The sequence below is a fragment of the Leptonotus elevatus genome, chromosome 13, assembly GCF_054856555.1.
Source record: "Leptonotus elevatus isolate MCC_2025b chromosome 13, RoL_Lele_1.0, whole genome shotgun sequence".
NCBI classification, from domain to species: domain Eukaryota; kingdom Metazoa; phylum Chordata; class Actinopteri; order Syngnathiformes; family Syngnathidae; genus Leptonotus; species Leptonotus elevatus.
In genome coordinates, this window is record NC_141251.1 from 476991 (window position 1) to 493613 (window position 16623).

Here is a 16623-nt window from a genome sequence, read left to right on the forward strand (position 1 = left end):
CTAAATAAAAGCTGCCACTCAAGCATTCAACTGTTAAACGGACAAAAGACGAGCCCAAATGGGCTCCAAGTGACACAAAAGGCTGAACATTTCCGATCATGTTTTTATTTGGAGTCACAATTTGCATTCACGTCAACGATTCTTCATCAATGAAATGTTTCAAAGGCGTCATGACGACGACAAACAATTCCGTTCGATCAAGCAGCTTGAATGACGCTTATGAAGAGATTGAGTCATGTCGGTGACGTCATGCCAGCCAAGTGCGCCCCCTGGCGGCAACCGCCTGCATTGCCGCCTATGCCAAGCCGGCGCGCGGCACCAAAAGCCCGAGAAAGAATGCTGCATTCGCACCGACCTCCTCGTTCAACTATCGACGCCAGCGATGTACAGTGACAGGCAGAACAAGTCAGTACTCGTTCACAAGATGGCAGAACAAACAATTAAGCAGTCGCTTTACGTTCAAGCGAACGTTGCCTTTCTCAACGGCTACGTTTGCAAATTATTTTAGGGCTGCAACTAAACATGATTTCAGTAGTTGATCAATCGGATGATTATTTTTTGAATGAATCGATGCTCAAAAGTGCAAAATTACCATTTCCTTTCCAACACCATATTTCAAATGGATCGGCACAAATCGCTGTTGTCCAAAGTAAAAACAATGGTTTTATTTTGGTTCAAAACAAAGATCGTCAGTCCGCTTAACATGGAGAACTACAGAAATCAAACAATATTTACAGTTGGAGCCAAAAGTCGGAATATTTGGACAATGTTAAATAAAAGTTGGCTCATGTATCAAATCAGTTTCCCCACTGAGATGAATTCACATTGTTTTAGAAAAAAAATAGCCAGTAGTTCATAAAAACATGGAAAATGAACTGTCTGCATGCGATTAGCTGGGCGGAAGTTGTGGCCGACAGCAGCTCCACGCCGTACAGTATTGTCATTTTGCACTTGAGTGTCGGAAGTTTTGTCCCGTTTAATTAACAGTGAATGTGGCTCTCCTTGCCCACATGCCAGGGATATTACTCAACCTCAATTGGGATAAGCACAATGACGGTGACTTCCATTGCTCTATTTTGCACACTTCCCCCAGGTGGCAGCAAATCTGAAGCTGGCGCCAAATTAAAAAAACACACACACAAAACGCAAACAACAAACTCATCAAGAATATGAAGTCAAAACACCGCCGTACTGAAGTTTTGCGGAATTTTTGTCTGGTGGTGTGCGGTGCCGCCAGATTTGACCCAGGTGAAAATCTGCGCCTTCGCGCCTTGCTCAAGAAAAGTTGGAAAGACCAATCCGAACGTCTCTGGTCACAATCGTCGCCAAGAGGCCAATTAAGGGTCTGGGCGGGCGTCAGAGGCGCACTTCCGGGCCCGGGTAGGGCTCGGTCCCGCACCAGAACGACACGGGCTGCGCGATCTCCATGAGCCAGACCTCGCGGCCGTGCGGGTCCCGGGTCTCGGCCCCCTGGAGCACCCGGAAGTAGTGACAGTCCCGCCCGTCGTCCGGGTCGTAGGGCGGCGCCAGGACGTCCATGAAGGCGGCGGGTCCGTCCACGGCGTCGATCTGGTGCAGGTTGTCCCGGTCGGGCGCCAGCACGCACGGCTCGCTGGCGTCCGTGTATTCGGCGCTGGACCGCAGCACCGAGCGCCGCACAGCGCCCACTTGCGGCCGGGAGGTCCGCTCGCCCGTCGCTCTGTCCAGCCTGTCGAAGCAGCTGACGCGCAGCTTGCCGTACAGGACTTTGAGCGCGCCGTGCATGCCCGGGTGGTCGTGCAGGGGGATGCGGGCGCCGCTCGCCAGGAGGAACACGCCCATGCTGAAGTGCTCCGTCTCGCAGATGTGCATGTACGTGACCGGCGGGGGGGCGGCGGCGCGCAGAGGGGGCGAGCCGCGGCCGCCGTCGGGCGGCGCCAGCCGGAGGTCGGCGGCTCTCGCCTGGCTCATGAGGCCCAGCAGCTGCTGGTGCTTCTCGCGGAAGGCGTGAGGCGGCTGGCGGAAGGTGATGAGCGCCTGCCGCGCGATCCGCTGCACCAGGACGGAACCTTCACGCGCTTTCATCGCTAAGGCTAGCTGCTCTCCGAGATCGTTTATTTACAAGCCACAGCTCACTGGATACCTTCGACCAAAACGTATCTAGCCGACACTGACGACTTGACGCGTTTAAATAACGATTAATAGTTTACACACGAAACGCACTTGACTTACGTCCAGGTGCGGCGCGTGTCAACGACAAATTGCAGTTAGACGAGGGAATCCCAAATCGCAACTGCGTGAGACCACATTCTCTCCTCGTCCCTCATTCTTCCTTCTTTGTTTCCGGTCCAAGCCTACTTCCGTTCACCACGTGATCTTTTGTTTACCAGAAAACAAAACTCAACGCGATGCTTATGTATTTTACATATTCACAGAAAAGTACACGTTTAAATATAAATAAAATAAAGGACAACCGCGTTGGCACCATTGTGGGATATGCAGTCGTTTACTCGCCGACACGCTTGACATTGACCACAATACCCAGAATGCATTTCACCGAACGACGCCCACACGAAACAGTTTGTAAATTGTGACGATTGCTGAGTCGGCGTGACCTCGCCAGCCAGATTGATAATTGTGATTCACTCGAGGGAGTTCTTCACAAATTCACATGATCAATCTGGTACTTCACTAGGCAGACCCGTTCGGGAAAGGCGGGGCTTGCTGTACAATACTAAGAGCTGATTGGACGATGCGGCGTCTTTGCAACATTTTGTTTTGACCAATCAAGGCAACGGTTTCTCGCTGTTTAAATTCAACAAGGAAACAGTGAGTAATGCTGCGAGAACATCATTAATTGCAGCATCCATTCGTCTGTTCGGTTTGTTTGTCCCCCCGCCATCGGCGCTTAATGGTTTCCGCCTGCTTAAGCAACGCCTGATTGGTCTGATCGAGAAAAGATCGGCTGCAGCGGGAACGTTACAAGATGGATTCTCCGGAGTTTGTCAACTCACAAATACCGCGAGATATATGCGATTTTCCTCTCTCGAAGAAGAACTAAGTTCTTAAACCAATTGAATGACATTTTCCCATTAAAAAAAAAAACAAAAACGTATTCTCATATTACAACTCTCTGAATTACTAATACTGAATAGTATAATACAAATAATAAAACAACATTCCTAAACTTGTGATTATTATTTTTTATTTTTTTATTGGAATGAACAACTTTCTTCTCTCCGATTTTTTGTTTGTTTGTGTAGTGGAGGTGACCTAAGAAGAGGGCAACTTGCCCTCACTTCTGCATGAACATATTTCCACATTCGATATTTGTGATTGCGACCATCATGAAGACAGAATGCAGGCTCACCTCCTCCTCACCGTGTGACATCACAAGTCCTCATGAGCGCTTGTTGACAACAGCTGAGCACGCACGCACGCACGCACGCACGCTGCATCTGAACATTTGGTGATTCATGGCCCCGATCAACACAAAGCCAAAATGTTCCGAGTTGACGTGTTGCAATGCGGTTGCCATGGTAATAGCAAAGCCGCGCATCAACAATTTGACAAGGGATGCCAATAAAATTAAAAAAAACCCATCATTTTTGCTATGGTAACAACTAATTTGGTTTCCGCTCCAAACCGCCTAAACAATAACGTCACTTCCTACAACCTTGTTGAGGAAGTGCTAATGAGAAGGACGCCACCGAGTGGACATCTGGCACTACTGCAGCCTGTGACGCGGCCCAACTGGATTGTGGGCTGGACCTGGGCGAGTGAAGCAAAGTATGACCCAGGATCCACATTAGGGTCCGTGTTTACTCCGACCATCCACCATTTACTGGATCAAGAGTCAGTCCTGTCATATTTCTGCGTTCATTGAGCTGGTTCTCCCTTAAACGGGTCCATTAAAATATATTTTTTTCTAAAGTATTGTGTTATTTGTGCATCTCCTTAAATACTTGGTTAACTGATGTCTTGTAAATAATGAAATCAATATTAGTAAAATATTTTTTTTTACCTGGTCCAGACAAAACCATATCTAGACTCAATTAGCACCAAACCTGGATGGAAGCAAGAGTCTGACTTATTAATCAAGTAATTAACCAGAAATGGAACAGGACTAAATCTGCATTCAACAATGATGATCAGCGTTGCCATTTAATTGTCGACAATTGTAATGTCCTTTTTTTTAAATTTGCCCCAAAACAACCAAAGTGTGGACTATTGATGTTTATAACAACGCAGGAAGTGACGTCATGCATTGCAAGAAACACAAAGTGAGCTTTTGTTTTAAAAGCATTTTAATGGCTCTTTGCATTTATGTAACAGAGAGAGCGAGAGAGAGAGCGAGCGATAGAGAGAGCGAGAGAGAGAGAGAGAGGGAGGAGTGGAAGGAGAGGGGCACAAGGGAGGGGGGAGGACAGGTGGAGTCTACAGGTGCACATCCAACTAGCAGTGACCCCCCTTGCGACCCCGTCAGGACCCCTAAACACACCGCACAAACCCCCGTCGTGGCATTATCAAACGTGCGGGATGAACTAACGACATATCAGTGCCGGTTACTACGGTTACGGTGACCACGGCGCGTATACACACCACACGCTGAAAAAGAGAACAGGGGGGGGAAAAAATGTCCGTCAGGAGCGCAAAACGAGCGCACCCGAAAGCCAGGCTGCCTCTCATTGGCTGCTTTGTTACCAGGCGGAGTTGGATTTTGTTCGTTGGAGGCCAAAGAAAAGGACAGAAAGAAAAAGCAAGCCACCATCAAAAAGCGCCAAGCGACTTACGTGTTTCTAAATGTGATGAGAAGAACAAGATGACGTTTTGAAAGGCCAGCACACGTCAAGAAGATCAACATTCTTTCTTCCTTCATTGACACTTTCAGTCCGTCAAGCAGATTAGTAGAGGCGAGAATACGGCAGATTAGGGTTTTTTTCTTTGTCTTTTTATACACAGCTTGTACATATTAAGGAATTAAGATTTGAACTAAACCCGGTCTCATCAAGGATTACATGTGGACAGAACCAGAACTGGACTGAAGCTGGACTAAACCGGGATTAAAGCAGATTTGGATCAGACCTGGGTTCATTTGTGACTAATCAAGCCTTAGAGTCCAGTACGCAGATTACGAGTATCACGAGAGTACGACGGATTATTCTTTCTTTTTCTTTTATACACAATTGACCTCGGAAGTCGAGCAAGACCGTCGGAGATCGCTATGAGACAGGACCGCTCAAAAACCTTCAACTATAAAGTCACAACAGGACTCAATCAGGCCCAAATCTGGATTCAATTAGGAATAAACAAGGTTTCAACCTGGACTGCATCAGATCGGGAGTCAACCTGGTCTAAGCAATGAATCAATCCGTCTTTAGCCAAAAGTGGACCAAATCGGGATTAAACCCGGGTTGAACCGAGCCTGAACCAGGACCGGACTGCACCGGGATTAAACCAGGGCTCAACCAGAACTAAACCCAAATTGGACCAGAATGAAACCACAACTAAACAAACAAAAAACGAGTTTAAAGCAGGACTAACTCTGAGCCGGGGGTGGATTGTTGTTAGGCACAGAGTGGACACTTTAGGCTCCAAGGGACGCGCTGGAGCGGCTCGCATCGGAAGAAGACCAAGAGGAGGGGGATTCTGCGCGCGCGCGCGAGCGTGCGAGCGTCCGGACGGCGAAAAGTGGAAAAGGTACACGAGACTAACGTGGTTATTGTTATTATTTCTGCTTCATATTTGACGTTTTACGACTATGAGCGGCGTAAAATCCAGAGGGTGGGGTTGACATGGTACCAGCCCCCAGGCGACCGGGGACGAGCCAATCAGCACCAGAGGGACCAACAGGAAGAGGAAGAAGGGGAAGGAAGGGGGGGGGGGGGCTTAGTCGTCAGCGTTTATTTCTTCTTGCTGAACAGACTGAAGCGTTTCTCTTTGTCTTTGTCGCGCTTGCCCGGGCTGGACTCGGCCGCCGGCGCCACCTCGGCCGAAGCCGAGGTGGGCACAGTGGCCGAGCGAGCGGCCGAGGCCGGCATGGTGTGGGCGCGGGCGGCGTGCGCCGGCGTGCTGTGGCTGCTCGGCGTCACCTCGCCCTTCTCGCCCAAAATGGCCGCCGAGATGGTGGAGATCCACGAGTTCATCTCCTCCTGCGCCGCAAAAACATCACAAATGCCGCTAGCGTTAGCGTTAGCATTGATTACACTGAAAATGGGATTCCTCCTGGACCGCACCGTCATTAAAAGCAGACTAAACCTGGCCTGAACCGGGAAACGGGATCGAAGAAGAATGATACCCGAAACCGATTGCATCGTGACCGGACTGAGACGAATCCAGTACCGAACGGCATTCAAATGAAAAATGCTTTCAAGGAGTCTTTACTCACATCATCTTTGGCTTGGAAGAGATACTCGTTGCCATCAGTGACTCTGTTGTGATCAAAGACACAAATTAGGAACAAAACAGGATGAAAAGGCAAATCGCAGGCTCGTTGAATCAAAAAGCACCTTGAATCAAAGACACGCGTTCACCTGAGACGTGTTGATGTCCGACACACGTCAAAGACACGCCGACCAAAACATGCCGTGAGTTTAAAGCGCATCAAATCAAAGATACACTGAATCAAAAACACGTCAACGCAAAGTCACATGCATTCCATTACGTGTCCAATCAAAGAGTCATCTCATCAAGTGCGTCAAACCGAAGCGTGTCAAATCATCAGATCACGCATTCAAACAAAAAGTGTTGAATCGAAGGCGCTTTGAAGGAAAGGCAAGTTGAGGTTGGAAGACGCAAAGACGCCTCGATTCCAGGAATCCAAGGCCCATCATTCAAAATGTGTCAAGAATCCAAAACATGTTGAATCAAAGACGCGTCATGTCAAAGACCATTCATAAGATCTGGGCGGAATCAAAGACACACACAGTCACAGATGTGTGGAGTCACGGGTGCGTCAATTCAAAGTTATACCTTGAATCTAAAAGGTGTTGACTCAAAAGCGCACGTGTTCAAAAAGGTCAAATCAAAGACTCGTTCGACGGGACACGGCCAACGATGTGAACTCCAAGATGCGCTTAATCAACGAGGCTGCGAATGTTGTTGCGGGCGCGAGGGACTGACTTGAGCTTGAAGACGTGTTTCTTCTTCTTGTATCCGAGCGCCACCTCGCAGGCGGCGTCTTTGAGTGCGACGGGGATCTCGCCGTGGTAGGGGATGCCCTGCGCGGCGCTCTTGTGGTCCTTGTAGAAGCCCGCCTCCCGCTGGTTGATCACGCAGAAGACGTGGTGCCACGACCTGCCACGCCCAACGCCACAATCACATTTGACATTTCTTTCATTTATTGCAAATATTACACATTTAGAACATTCTCTCTTTTTTTGTATTCATTTTTAAGTTAACGGATTGAAATAATAAAAAGAAGGTGAGGGTGAAAAGTAGCCGTATTTTTGTGTCCGTCTTGTATGGCATCGTCCGTCCGTCGGCGTTGCTAATCCGCCAAATTGCCGCTCGCTTGCTGAACCCGCGCAGGACGCGTTAGCGCGACGTGTTAGCGCGGCGCGAGCGGCGCGTACCTGCTGGACGCTTTCTTGTTGTGGCCCTCCCACTCGTGCTTGCGGTGCAGGAAGCCCTCCATCTGCGAGCTGGCCGCCGAGGGCGCCTCCTGCTGGCTCTTGACGGGCAGCGTGGCCGCCTGCTGGCCGGCTTTGGTTTTGCGGGTGCCCCCCGGGGAGCCGGCGGGGCTGGGCTCCGACACGCCGTTCACCGTTTCGCCAACGCCGCCGTCCTCCTGGAAACAACGCGACACCGTCAGGCCACACGTCCGCACCCGCAGATGATGATGATGATGATGATGATGATGATGATTCGGAGCAAGATTAGAACGATTGTCTTGTTTTTGGGAGATTAAGAGCACAGCACAATCACAGCGTTGCCGTGGCGACGCAGCAAAGATCCAGAAGGTCCGCCTTCCACAAACGCAGCGGCCGTCGTCATCAAAGCAATCATCAGTCCGGGGGAGGGGGGAGGGGGGGGGGGGTTTAGCATCATCCAGGTTCAGTCCAGTTCGTCAATGTTTAATCCAGAGTCAGTCCTGGTTTGATCACATGGTCTAGTTCTTATTTATTACTGAAATCATTGAAATGCGGTCAGAATTGTTCCGGTCCAGCTTTTGTCCAGTTTTAGTCTTTCTTTCGTTCTGTTTAATCCTGGTTGAGTTCTGCTCCATTTACGGTTAATGATGGGATTATCTGTATTTATTTATGCTTTAATCCAGATTGATGAATTGTTATGTAATGGATTAACTCTAGTTCAGTTCTGGTCCAGTCACGGCAAAGTACAAGATGAATCCAGCTTTGGACAAAATGTCTGCCATTCTGGGTTCACTCCTAATTCGCTCATTTGGGTTCATTCCAGGTTCAGTCCTGATCCATTTACATTTCAGTACTGAATGAATCCTGAATGTTTTTTTATTTTGACTGGGTCAGTACTGATTCAAGACTGGTTTAATCCAGGATTGGTTTCGTGTGCATGTTTAATCCAGATTGAGTTCTTTTTTCATCCTGGTTTTTATTGCATAAAAAAAATGCAAATTTTGTCCTGATTTAATGAAGAATTATTCTAGTCCTGTTTTAGTTTTGTTCAAGTTGAATCCTGGTTGAGTTCTGCTCCATTTACGGTTAATGGCAGGACTAATTTGCATTTATTTATGTCTGAATCCAGGTGGACCGAACTCTTGTTCAGTACTGGGCCAATCCTGGAAAAGCACTGGATTAATCCGGGTTTGGACCAGGTTTAATCCTGTGTTTGTTCACAATTTGCTCATTTGAGTTCGTTCCAGGTTCAGTCCTGGTTGAATCCTTGTTCAGACCTGATTTGATCCAGGTTCAGTCCTGGTTTATTCAAGGGGTCGTCTGGTCCGGCGTTAGTCCTGCGAGACAAGCCCAGGTTAAATTGCGCAATGGAGTCCCGGCTTAGTCCTGGCTCAGTGGCGGTTTTCATCCGGGTCGAAAGCAGCGGTTCTGATCGCGATTAGGAAAGCGTTGCGCTCGTCGAAGAAGCTCATGCGGCTCACGTCATGCAAGGCGGCAACAAACTTGGCAAACAATCAAATCCCACTCAAGCGCAATTGTTTGCAAGTGGATGGCACACCACGCCCACGCCACGCCAAGCCACGCCCGTGGCCACGCCCACGCCACTCGTCGGTTGGTTTGTTACCACGCTAAGGTCTCGCTGGGCCGGCCGGCCGAGGGGGGGGACCAATCCTGCTCGGAGCTGTGGCGGGAAAACGAGTCAAGCGGTCGCCGGCGCTGTGGCGCTCCACTGGGCCGCCGTGCCGCGGTGCCGGCAACGCGGCTCTGCGGCTCCGCCTCCCCGCTCAGTCACAACGTCAACGCTGGCCTGGCTGCGCATCTCCGTAGGACCGACTGGCGACCAATCCGGCCGTTAACAGGAGAAGCGCAACAGGAAATGGCCGGCTAATGTTTATTATTAACTTGTGTTTATTGCTAGCATAGCTTTGCCAACTCACTGATGTTTATCATCAAAGAATATTGATTACGCACTCGTGATTATATCGAACTCACGTTAGCTAATTGAGGGTTTTTACTAACTAAGGGTTCTAATAAGCGAACATTTAAGACTCATCAAGTGCATGATTGGAAAAAAGAAAGTTTGCTGATTGAAATGATCAAATTCTTGAAGTGGTTTGTGGTTCGGAGCCAACGCAGTCGCCATTTGGAGGCGGAGCAAACGGACAAAATTCACTCCAATAAGAACTTTTCAAAAGTGCAAAATGTTGCTTGACCTTTTTGTTTTTAAATGAATGAAGAAGTGATGATGATGATGATGATGATGATGACACAAAATGAGAGCAAGACGCCAACTGAGATGTTCTGCATTGTTGGACAAACTCGTCACTCTCGTCTCTCGTTTGTCTTCGTGACCAATCGCATTCGGCCGCACAAAGAAAATCCGGACCGAGACGTTTGAAGTCGCCTGAATGGCGCCGAAGGTTTCGCTTGTGCGCCGCGTTGAACGTTCCGTTTGGTCGCCGCGGCGACGACGAGCGTCGCTATTGGACCAGAAGCGTCCTTCAACATCTGCAACATCTGCTTTCAAACCAAAAAATCCAACATTTCATTTATTTGATGTTCCTACAAAATGTGTTGCAGTAAAATTCTTTGGATTTGGAAAGTTGGACTGAAATAAGAAATTAAAGTCATGCGTGGTTCAAGTCGGATAAATCTGAACAAAGTTCAAAGTTCAACTTGTTTTTTCATGTGATTGCTGAGCTAAATGCTGCACAGTGCGCACGCACGCACCAACATGAGATGAACACGTGACACACACGCACACGCACGCGCACGACACACAGCCAGACATGAAGGTGAAGGTGACGTTCGCCGTCGTGACACTTGACACGTTTTATTGCGTTGGTTAGTGGAGGTGACGCGTTAACATGCGGAAACGCAAACAAAACCATCAAGACAACATTTCAAATGAGGACAACAAAAAACAACGGCAAGAATGGCGGCAAACAACAAAGACATCAAAGGAGTGACGATGACGATGATGACGATGACGATGACGATGACGACGATGACGATTTTGCAATCTAAAATGCGGACTATTCTTCATTCGGACTTTTATTGAGGTTTGCGTCGCGACGTATTTGGTGAACTTGCAAGTCGGCGTTTCAATTTGTGTCGATGAGATTGTAGAGAAGAACGAAAAGCAGAAGGACGGACATTAAGATGTGAGCGGACGGGAGCACGGGGGGGGCGGGCTGGGACTGGGGGGGGCAAAGAAGAAAGAAAAGGAAAAACAAATGAGGGGGGGGGAAGAGATGTCAATTTGTGCGTCGTCAAATAATCATAAATGCAATTATTGTTGCGCCTTCAGCATCACTTCCTGCATTTCGTCGCGTCCATCAAAAGACGAATCTTCAAGAAAGCGAAATTTGGGTCCAAACGAATTTAAAGTTCGTTCAAGTTGAACTCGGACTTTTCTTTGATTGCTCATTTTGGAATTCTTCCATTTGACGTCCAAAATCAAAGGCACGTTTGTTGTTTTTGTGGCCGCCGCCCGTAAAATGCTTCAAATGTGTTTCGAGTCGTCGGAGGTTGTCGGAAAGCGAAAGAAAAATGGCGGATTTTTTTGGGGGTCGTGAAACGACAACAAAGCGTTCGAGTGTTCCCGGCTGCTTTTGTTGCCGTGGTTACGCACGTTGGTCCAATCGCGTTGCAGGCCAAAAGCAGCCTCAACGCGAGACGACGGACGAGCCAGCGGACAAAATGGCTTCCGACTGGCAAAGCATGTTTTGGGCGTCCAATCACGTGCCGGCACGAGCGGCTGGCAAGTCCATCTTTTCCTTTTCATTTCGTCACTTCATTTATGTCATTGCTCGTCTCTCTTTTTTTTTTATTTGAATCATTTGAACTTTCTCCTTCGATTGGATGATTTTTAAATGTTGCCTTTCGGCGCCCGTTTGTCGTGCGTCGCGAAACGTTTCTTTTGCATCACAATTGCGACGTAACGCAACGTCACGTATGAAATGTGTGTGCGTCGCTATTGCAGCGGCGCGTGTCTGCGCAGGTTTCGAGTGTCGCAGCATTGCTGGTAGGCGGGCGAGCGGTGACTAACCCTGGCGGAGTCCGGCTCGCTGCTCGGCCCGTTCTGACTCGCCGCGTCGCCCTCCCTGGAAACAACACACGCGCGCGCGCGCACGCACGCACGCACACACAAGCCAACAACATTAGAACTTTGAGGTCAGAAGAAGAAAACGTCTCTTTTTCTGCTGATATGAAGAATTGCAAGTGTTGTGATTGTTTTGTGGATTGTTGTGATGACGTCCGGGTGTGTTGCGCTCACCTTTGTTGCGCGGCGGCCGTTGCCTCGTCCGCCGGCGGCTGCTTCTTCCTCTCTTCCTCCTCTTGCGTTCTTCTCACTTCCAGTAATTCCATCTGAAAGCGCGCACGCACGCACGCACGTTAGGACAGTCGCAGGCATTTTTCTCGACGTCGCCGCCATGTTGCGTGTGCGTGCGCGCCTGACCGTGGTTAGCCTCTCCAGGGCGGCGAAGCGCTCCTCCCAGGTGGCGGCGGACTTCTCGAAGGCCTCGTGCCTCTTGATGAGTTTCTCCACGTCGTCCACGCTTTGCCCCATCACGCGGCTGGACAGGTACGACTCCTGGCCCAGCAGCCAGGCCTCGGCCACGCCCGCGTCCCGCGAGAACTGGTGCACCTCCAGCACTGACAAACGGACAACGGCGTCAACGGCGTCGACGGCGTCGACGGCGCCGCCTGCCGGCGAGCGCGGGCGAGGCCTCACCCAGTCGCAGCCACTCCCAGCGATCCTCCCACTTGTCAATCATCTCTTTCCGCTTGTCCGTCAACTGCAGCAACTTTTCTTTGATCTGAAAAAAACGCGCATCAACGTCACGTCGACGCGTTTGCTCGCTGCCCAAACGCAAAGCAAACGGCGAAAATCAGGAAACAAATCCAGCAAGGAAAGATTTGGAGGCGATCCCAATCAAGGCGGCACGTCGACGCTTTGACCACAAAGACAAAATGGCCGCCAAATCGTGCTTCGATTCAAGCCACATTGAAGACAAAATATGGAATCCATACATTTGGCCAAGTTGTTTTTTTTGAACGAAAGCACATTTGACTCGCTTTGAGGTCAAGACTTCATTTTGACAATTTCATTACTTTTAGTTAGCAATGCAACAATCCAAATAGTTTCAAGTGATATTGATGCGAAATGAAGACTTTTCTGGCCCAGCTAAGCTCAAATTGGTTGCATTTAGAAATGAAGCCAAATGTCGGCTAACATCTTGTTTAAAAAAAAGAAGAAGATATTTTTAAGTTAATGGAAGGCAAATTGTTGGAAATTTTAAAAAGAGACAATTTCAATTTAAGGGCCAAAATGGAAGATTTTGGGTTCATAATAAGCTAATTGTAGATAACTTAATGAATTGAAGAAGAAATGAAGGCAATTTTTTGTAGACATTTTTATGTTGTACGATTTAAGAGTAAATGACTAAATTAATAAAAGGCTAATTTGATGCCATTTATTGAATTTAAGCAGTAATGAAGTCAATTCTGAAACTGCAGATATTGTGAAGTGTTTTTAGACAATCTAAGGTCAAAATGTCCGATTCAACGGAATTCCAAGTCAATGTTGTTCAAAGCCTTATTTTCTGACCTTTCATCCGCAAAACGTGACAATCGCTGCGTTCCAAAATGTTCTTTGATATTTGCGACAAATACGTGAAAAGTTTTCCAAGGACAAAGCGACAATGTCAGCGTGCGGAAACGTTTGGATGTTGGTGTTGCGACGGCGCCCGCGCGCACGCCCGCGCGCACGCACGCACGCCCGCACGCACGCACCTCGTCGGAGGCGTAGTGCTTCCTGGCGAGGAGCGACTTTCCCAACTCGATGCAGGCGGTGAAGCTGTCGTTGCGCGCGTCAATCTCCGCCTTGATGCCCTGATGGTTGTTCATCAGCAGCTCCACCGACGACACGTCGCTGCACAACAACAACATGCGCGTTACTATGACGACCACCAAAACACACAAAAAGCCATCACATATTGTTAGATACAATTATTCTATTGATTATTTGGATAAAAAATGATTTTGCCTTTTAAACAATGAAATGTGCAGGTATGATTTTTGTCCACTTGGGGTCAGCATGGTTCATGTTCCGCACTCTACTATCTGTGACTTTGATTGTGTGTGGCCTTAAAAAGGCAGGACCAGACCTGGTGAGTGACTTGGGTGGCAGCCAACCAGTGTGGAGTGTTTACGGCTTCCGCTTTTTTTGCCATCTCATTATTGGAGGAATTCAAAGAAGTGCCTCGGCTGAAGACTTTTTCTTTCTCTCGGACGACTTCTGACTTTGCCGGCCAGGATTTTGAAAAAACGATTCTTGATACTTTTGAATCCTTACTTTCTCAAAATGGGGAAAAAAACGTACTGAAGCAACTTTTTACGTCGACTTAAGCGCAGCACGTGACGAATCCTGCGCGCATCTTTTGGCACAAGAATGTCGACTTGACTAGCAAAGCGCAGAATGTGCGTGCGTGCGCGCGTACCGCGGCTTCTCCTGCGCCTCGATGAGTCGGATGACGTCGTCCATCCACAGCATGAGGTCTCGCACCAGACTGAAGAAGCGGAACTTGTCCCCCGTGTCGGCCAGCCTCCCCCGCCGACCCTCGGCCGCCTCCAGGAGGCTCTTCCACGCCTCCAGAACCTGAACGGCGCACGCGCACACAAGTGGCGTTCAGAAACGTTAAACTTCACGGGAAGGCGGGACTTCGACGTCACGTCAACGAGCGTCAATCAAAGAAGCGTCATCATCAGCGACACGAAAATCAAGTTGGACAGAAAACGATGATGACGGCAATTGATAGAATTGTATTTGGTTGTTTTTAGCTGCCGTACGTCTTTGCCGATGTTTGCAATATGATGATGAAGACCAGTCGGCCGACATTCGCGCTGCAAGTCCTGACGTCCAGTTTGGATGATTTGATGGCGCCGATCACGTGACCAAAACAAAATGCAACTTGGGTCAAACGACAACGCCAGGTCACGGCAGGTCACGGCAGGTCACGCGTGTTTACGCTAGCAAAGGCGGCCTCTCGAATCGTGACGCATTTTCCGGGATTTCATGTAAGCGAAGCCAAATCGTTTCCCGCCATCTTCTTTTGGCCGCCGACCGTTCCTTGGTCCGCCATATTGCTTTTGGTGTCGCCCGTTTCGTCAAGCAATTGTGACTTTTGTTGCCTTTTGATGATCTGCAGGTGTGATGATCGCAATCGGAACATCCAGATTGCGATCACATCAGATGCAAATCCGATTGACATGCGAAGAGACCCGGTTTGGATTTGGGAAAACCAAAAATCGCTCGTTTCATAAGTGCAGTGTGAAGGTAACCCAAGCGCTATTTTGAAGCCGATCAATCGACTTGATTTCTCGAACGAGAAGAAGGACAACGCGGCTCCGCGCTGAGCTTTCGCGTCTTCGTGAAGTGAAAACCAAAACGGCGCGCTGCGACTGCGACTGCGACAGGTCGCCGACAAGACGCTCGTCAACGAGCCCGACAAATGTCAGCTGCTCTCAAAGGCGCCGCCCGACTGTCAGTCAAATAGCATGACGACGTCTGGAAAACGAAACGCCACCTCATCAAAAAGCGGATGCAATCCGGCTCAACATTGCGCAAGGAAACAACAATTTTTACTCGTTACAACTTTGAGTGCCTTCGTTTTCTCTTTCTTTTTTTCAAATGCTTTGCGGGTCCGTCCACTCGAGAGCACCAAAGAGACTTTTTTTTATTTTTTAATCCAACATATCCTCGCCGCATGCTGTGATTGTTTGCACTCTTCTGCTTTCACTCCCTGACAGACGTGCACTCGGGGCCGACAACGAGGCGCTCTAAAGTGGCCACACGTGGACTCGTGCTCAAGTTCTTCTATGGCGTGCGAGGGGCGACTCATCAAAGTGCCTCAACAAGCCGGAAAAGTCAAATCATGAAAAAGAAAAAAACTTGATCCCGATCTCTCTCCACAATGAACGACCTTCAAACATAAAAAACGGATTTAAAGACTCTCAAGTCAATTGACAGTCGATTTCAACACTAACTTCTTGTTGTCACGGCAGACAAAAGAAAAAACGCATTTTGCATTTTGAACGCTCCAAAAATTCACACTCGAACGCGATCAATTTCATGTCATTGCGAAACCAAACACTTTTGTCTGCTTGAGGTGACAACGTCGTCTTCTCAATCAAAGTTGCTAGCGACAGCGCGAAGCATACGCGACGACGACAACAAAATAATCATAATAATAAAAGATTGTCGGTGAAAAAAGACACAAACGGCCGACGCTGGATCTGCCAATCGGCGGAAGCGCAAGAAAAGTGTTTGTTTGGCCAAAATGGTTACAAACATGAAACTTCTTACGTTCTAACATAAAAAGTCAAATGTGAACTTTCTCATGTTAAAAGGCGAAGTTCGTATTCTTCTAATGTGACAACTTGACCCGTTTGGAAGATGAGCGTGAAGGTTTTGTGCCATTTGCGTGATGAAGCACAAGCGTCCAAACAAATCTCCGCTTGTTTGAGTCCCAAAAGCAGATTTGACCTCCTGGAGAGGACAAAAAAGGAAATCCATTCAAAAGAAGGAGCAGCACGACCAAGCGGAAGCGCAACGCCGACTAAAATGCGCCATTTTAGTCGCGGTGCAAAGGTCAAGCGTTTGACTTTGTGCCTTGGATGAGGCGGCGGCGCAGGCACGCGGTGCGAAGGCAACGCAAGTCTCACCTCTTCCTTTCGCTTCTGCGGGACACGAAGGAAAGGAAGGGCGAGAAAACAAACGGCGGACAGCCAACAATGGTCATCATCATCATTTCCGCCATTTTCTTTTCTTTTTTTGGGGTGACTCGTGATCTCCGTGCGTGCGTGCGACGTTTGTCGGGGCTGACCTCGCCTTCGCGCTTCTGGATGTCGTCCGCTTTATCTCCCGCGTACGCCGACTGCAGACGCACGGCGTCCTCTTGAAGCTGACGCACCTGCAGAAGATTGACAAAATGGAGGAATGCATCGCAAGGCCTGACGACTTGCGGACGTTCTGACCGTCAAACGC

The 16623-nt window shown here is 48.8% G+C and overlaps 2 protein-coding genes across 3 annotated transcripts in view; both read right to left on the bottom strand.

The window, feature by feature from the left end:
• Positions 1–83: 83 nt before the first annotated feature.
• On the bottom strand, positions 84–2480 carry LOC147163368 (2-aminoethanethiol dioxygenase-like). The gene has a single exon (XM_086093874.1). It carries the CDS (start codon positions 2062–2064, stop codon positions 1357–1359), a length of 708 nt encoding a protein of 235 aa, XP_085950000.1. The 5' UTR covers positions 2065–2480; the 3' UTR covers positions 84–1356.
• Positions 2481–4268: 1788 nt separating this feature from the next.
• sptbn1 (spectrin, beta, non-erythrocytic 1) overlaps positions 4269–16623 on the bottom strand; it is a 55674-nt gene continuing 43319 nt past the window's right edge. For both annotated transcript variants that reach the window (XM_086092504.1, XM_086092503.1), the window contains 11 exons: positions 16463–16549; positions 14078–14235; positions 13371–13509; positions 12310–12394; positions 12034–12230; positions 11851–11942; positions 11623–11677; positions 7554–7768; positions 7102–7275; positions 6368–6410; positions 4269–6131 (listed from right to left, as the gene is read on the bottom strand). In XM_086092504.1, coding sequence (XP_085948630.1) covers positions 5883–6131; positions 6368–6410; positions 7102–7275; positions 7554–7768; positions 11623–11677; positions 11851–11942; positions 12034–12230; positions 12310–12394; positions 13371–13509; positions 14078–14235; positions 16463–16549 — 1494 coding nt within the window. In that variant the 3' untranslated portion in view covers positions 4269–5882. The remainder of the gene's footprint in view (positions 6132–6367; positions 6411–7101; positions 7276–7553; positions 7769–11622; positions 11678–11850; positions 11943–12033; positions 12231–12309; positions 12395–13370; positions 13510–14077; positions 14236–16462; positions 16550–16623) is intronic.

Excerpts from the sequence above, each read along its gene's own strand:
- LOC147163368 (XM_086093874.1), bottom strand. The coding sequence starts at position 2,064 with ATGAAAGCGCGTGAAGGTTCCGTCCTGGTGCAGCGGATCGCGCGGCAG.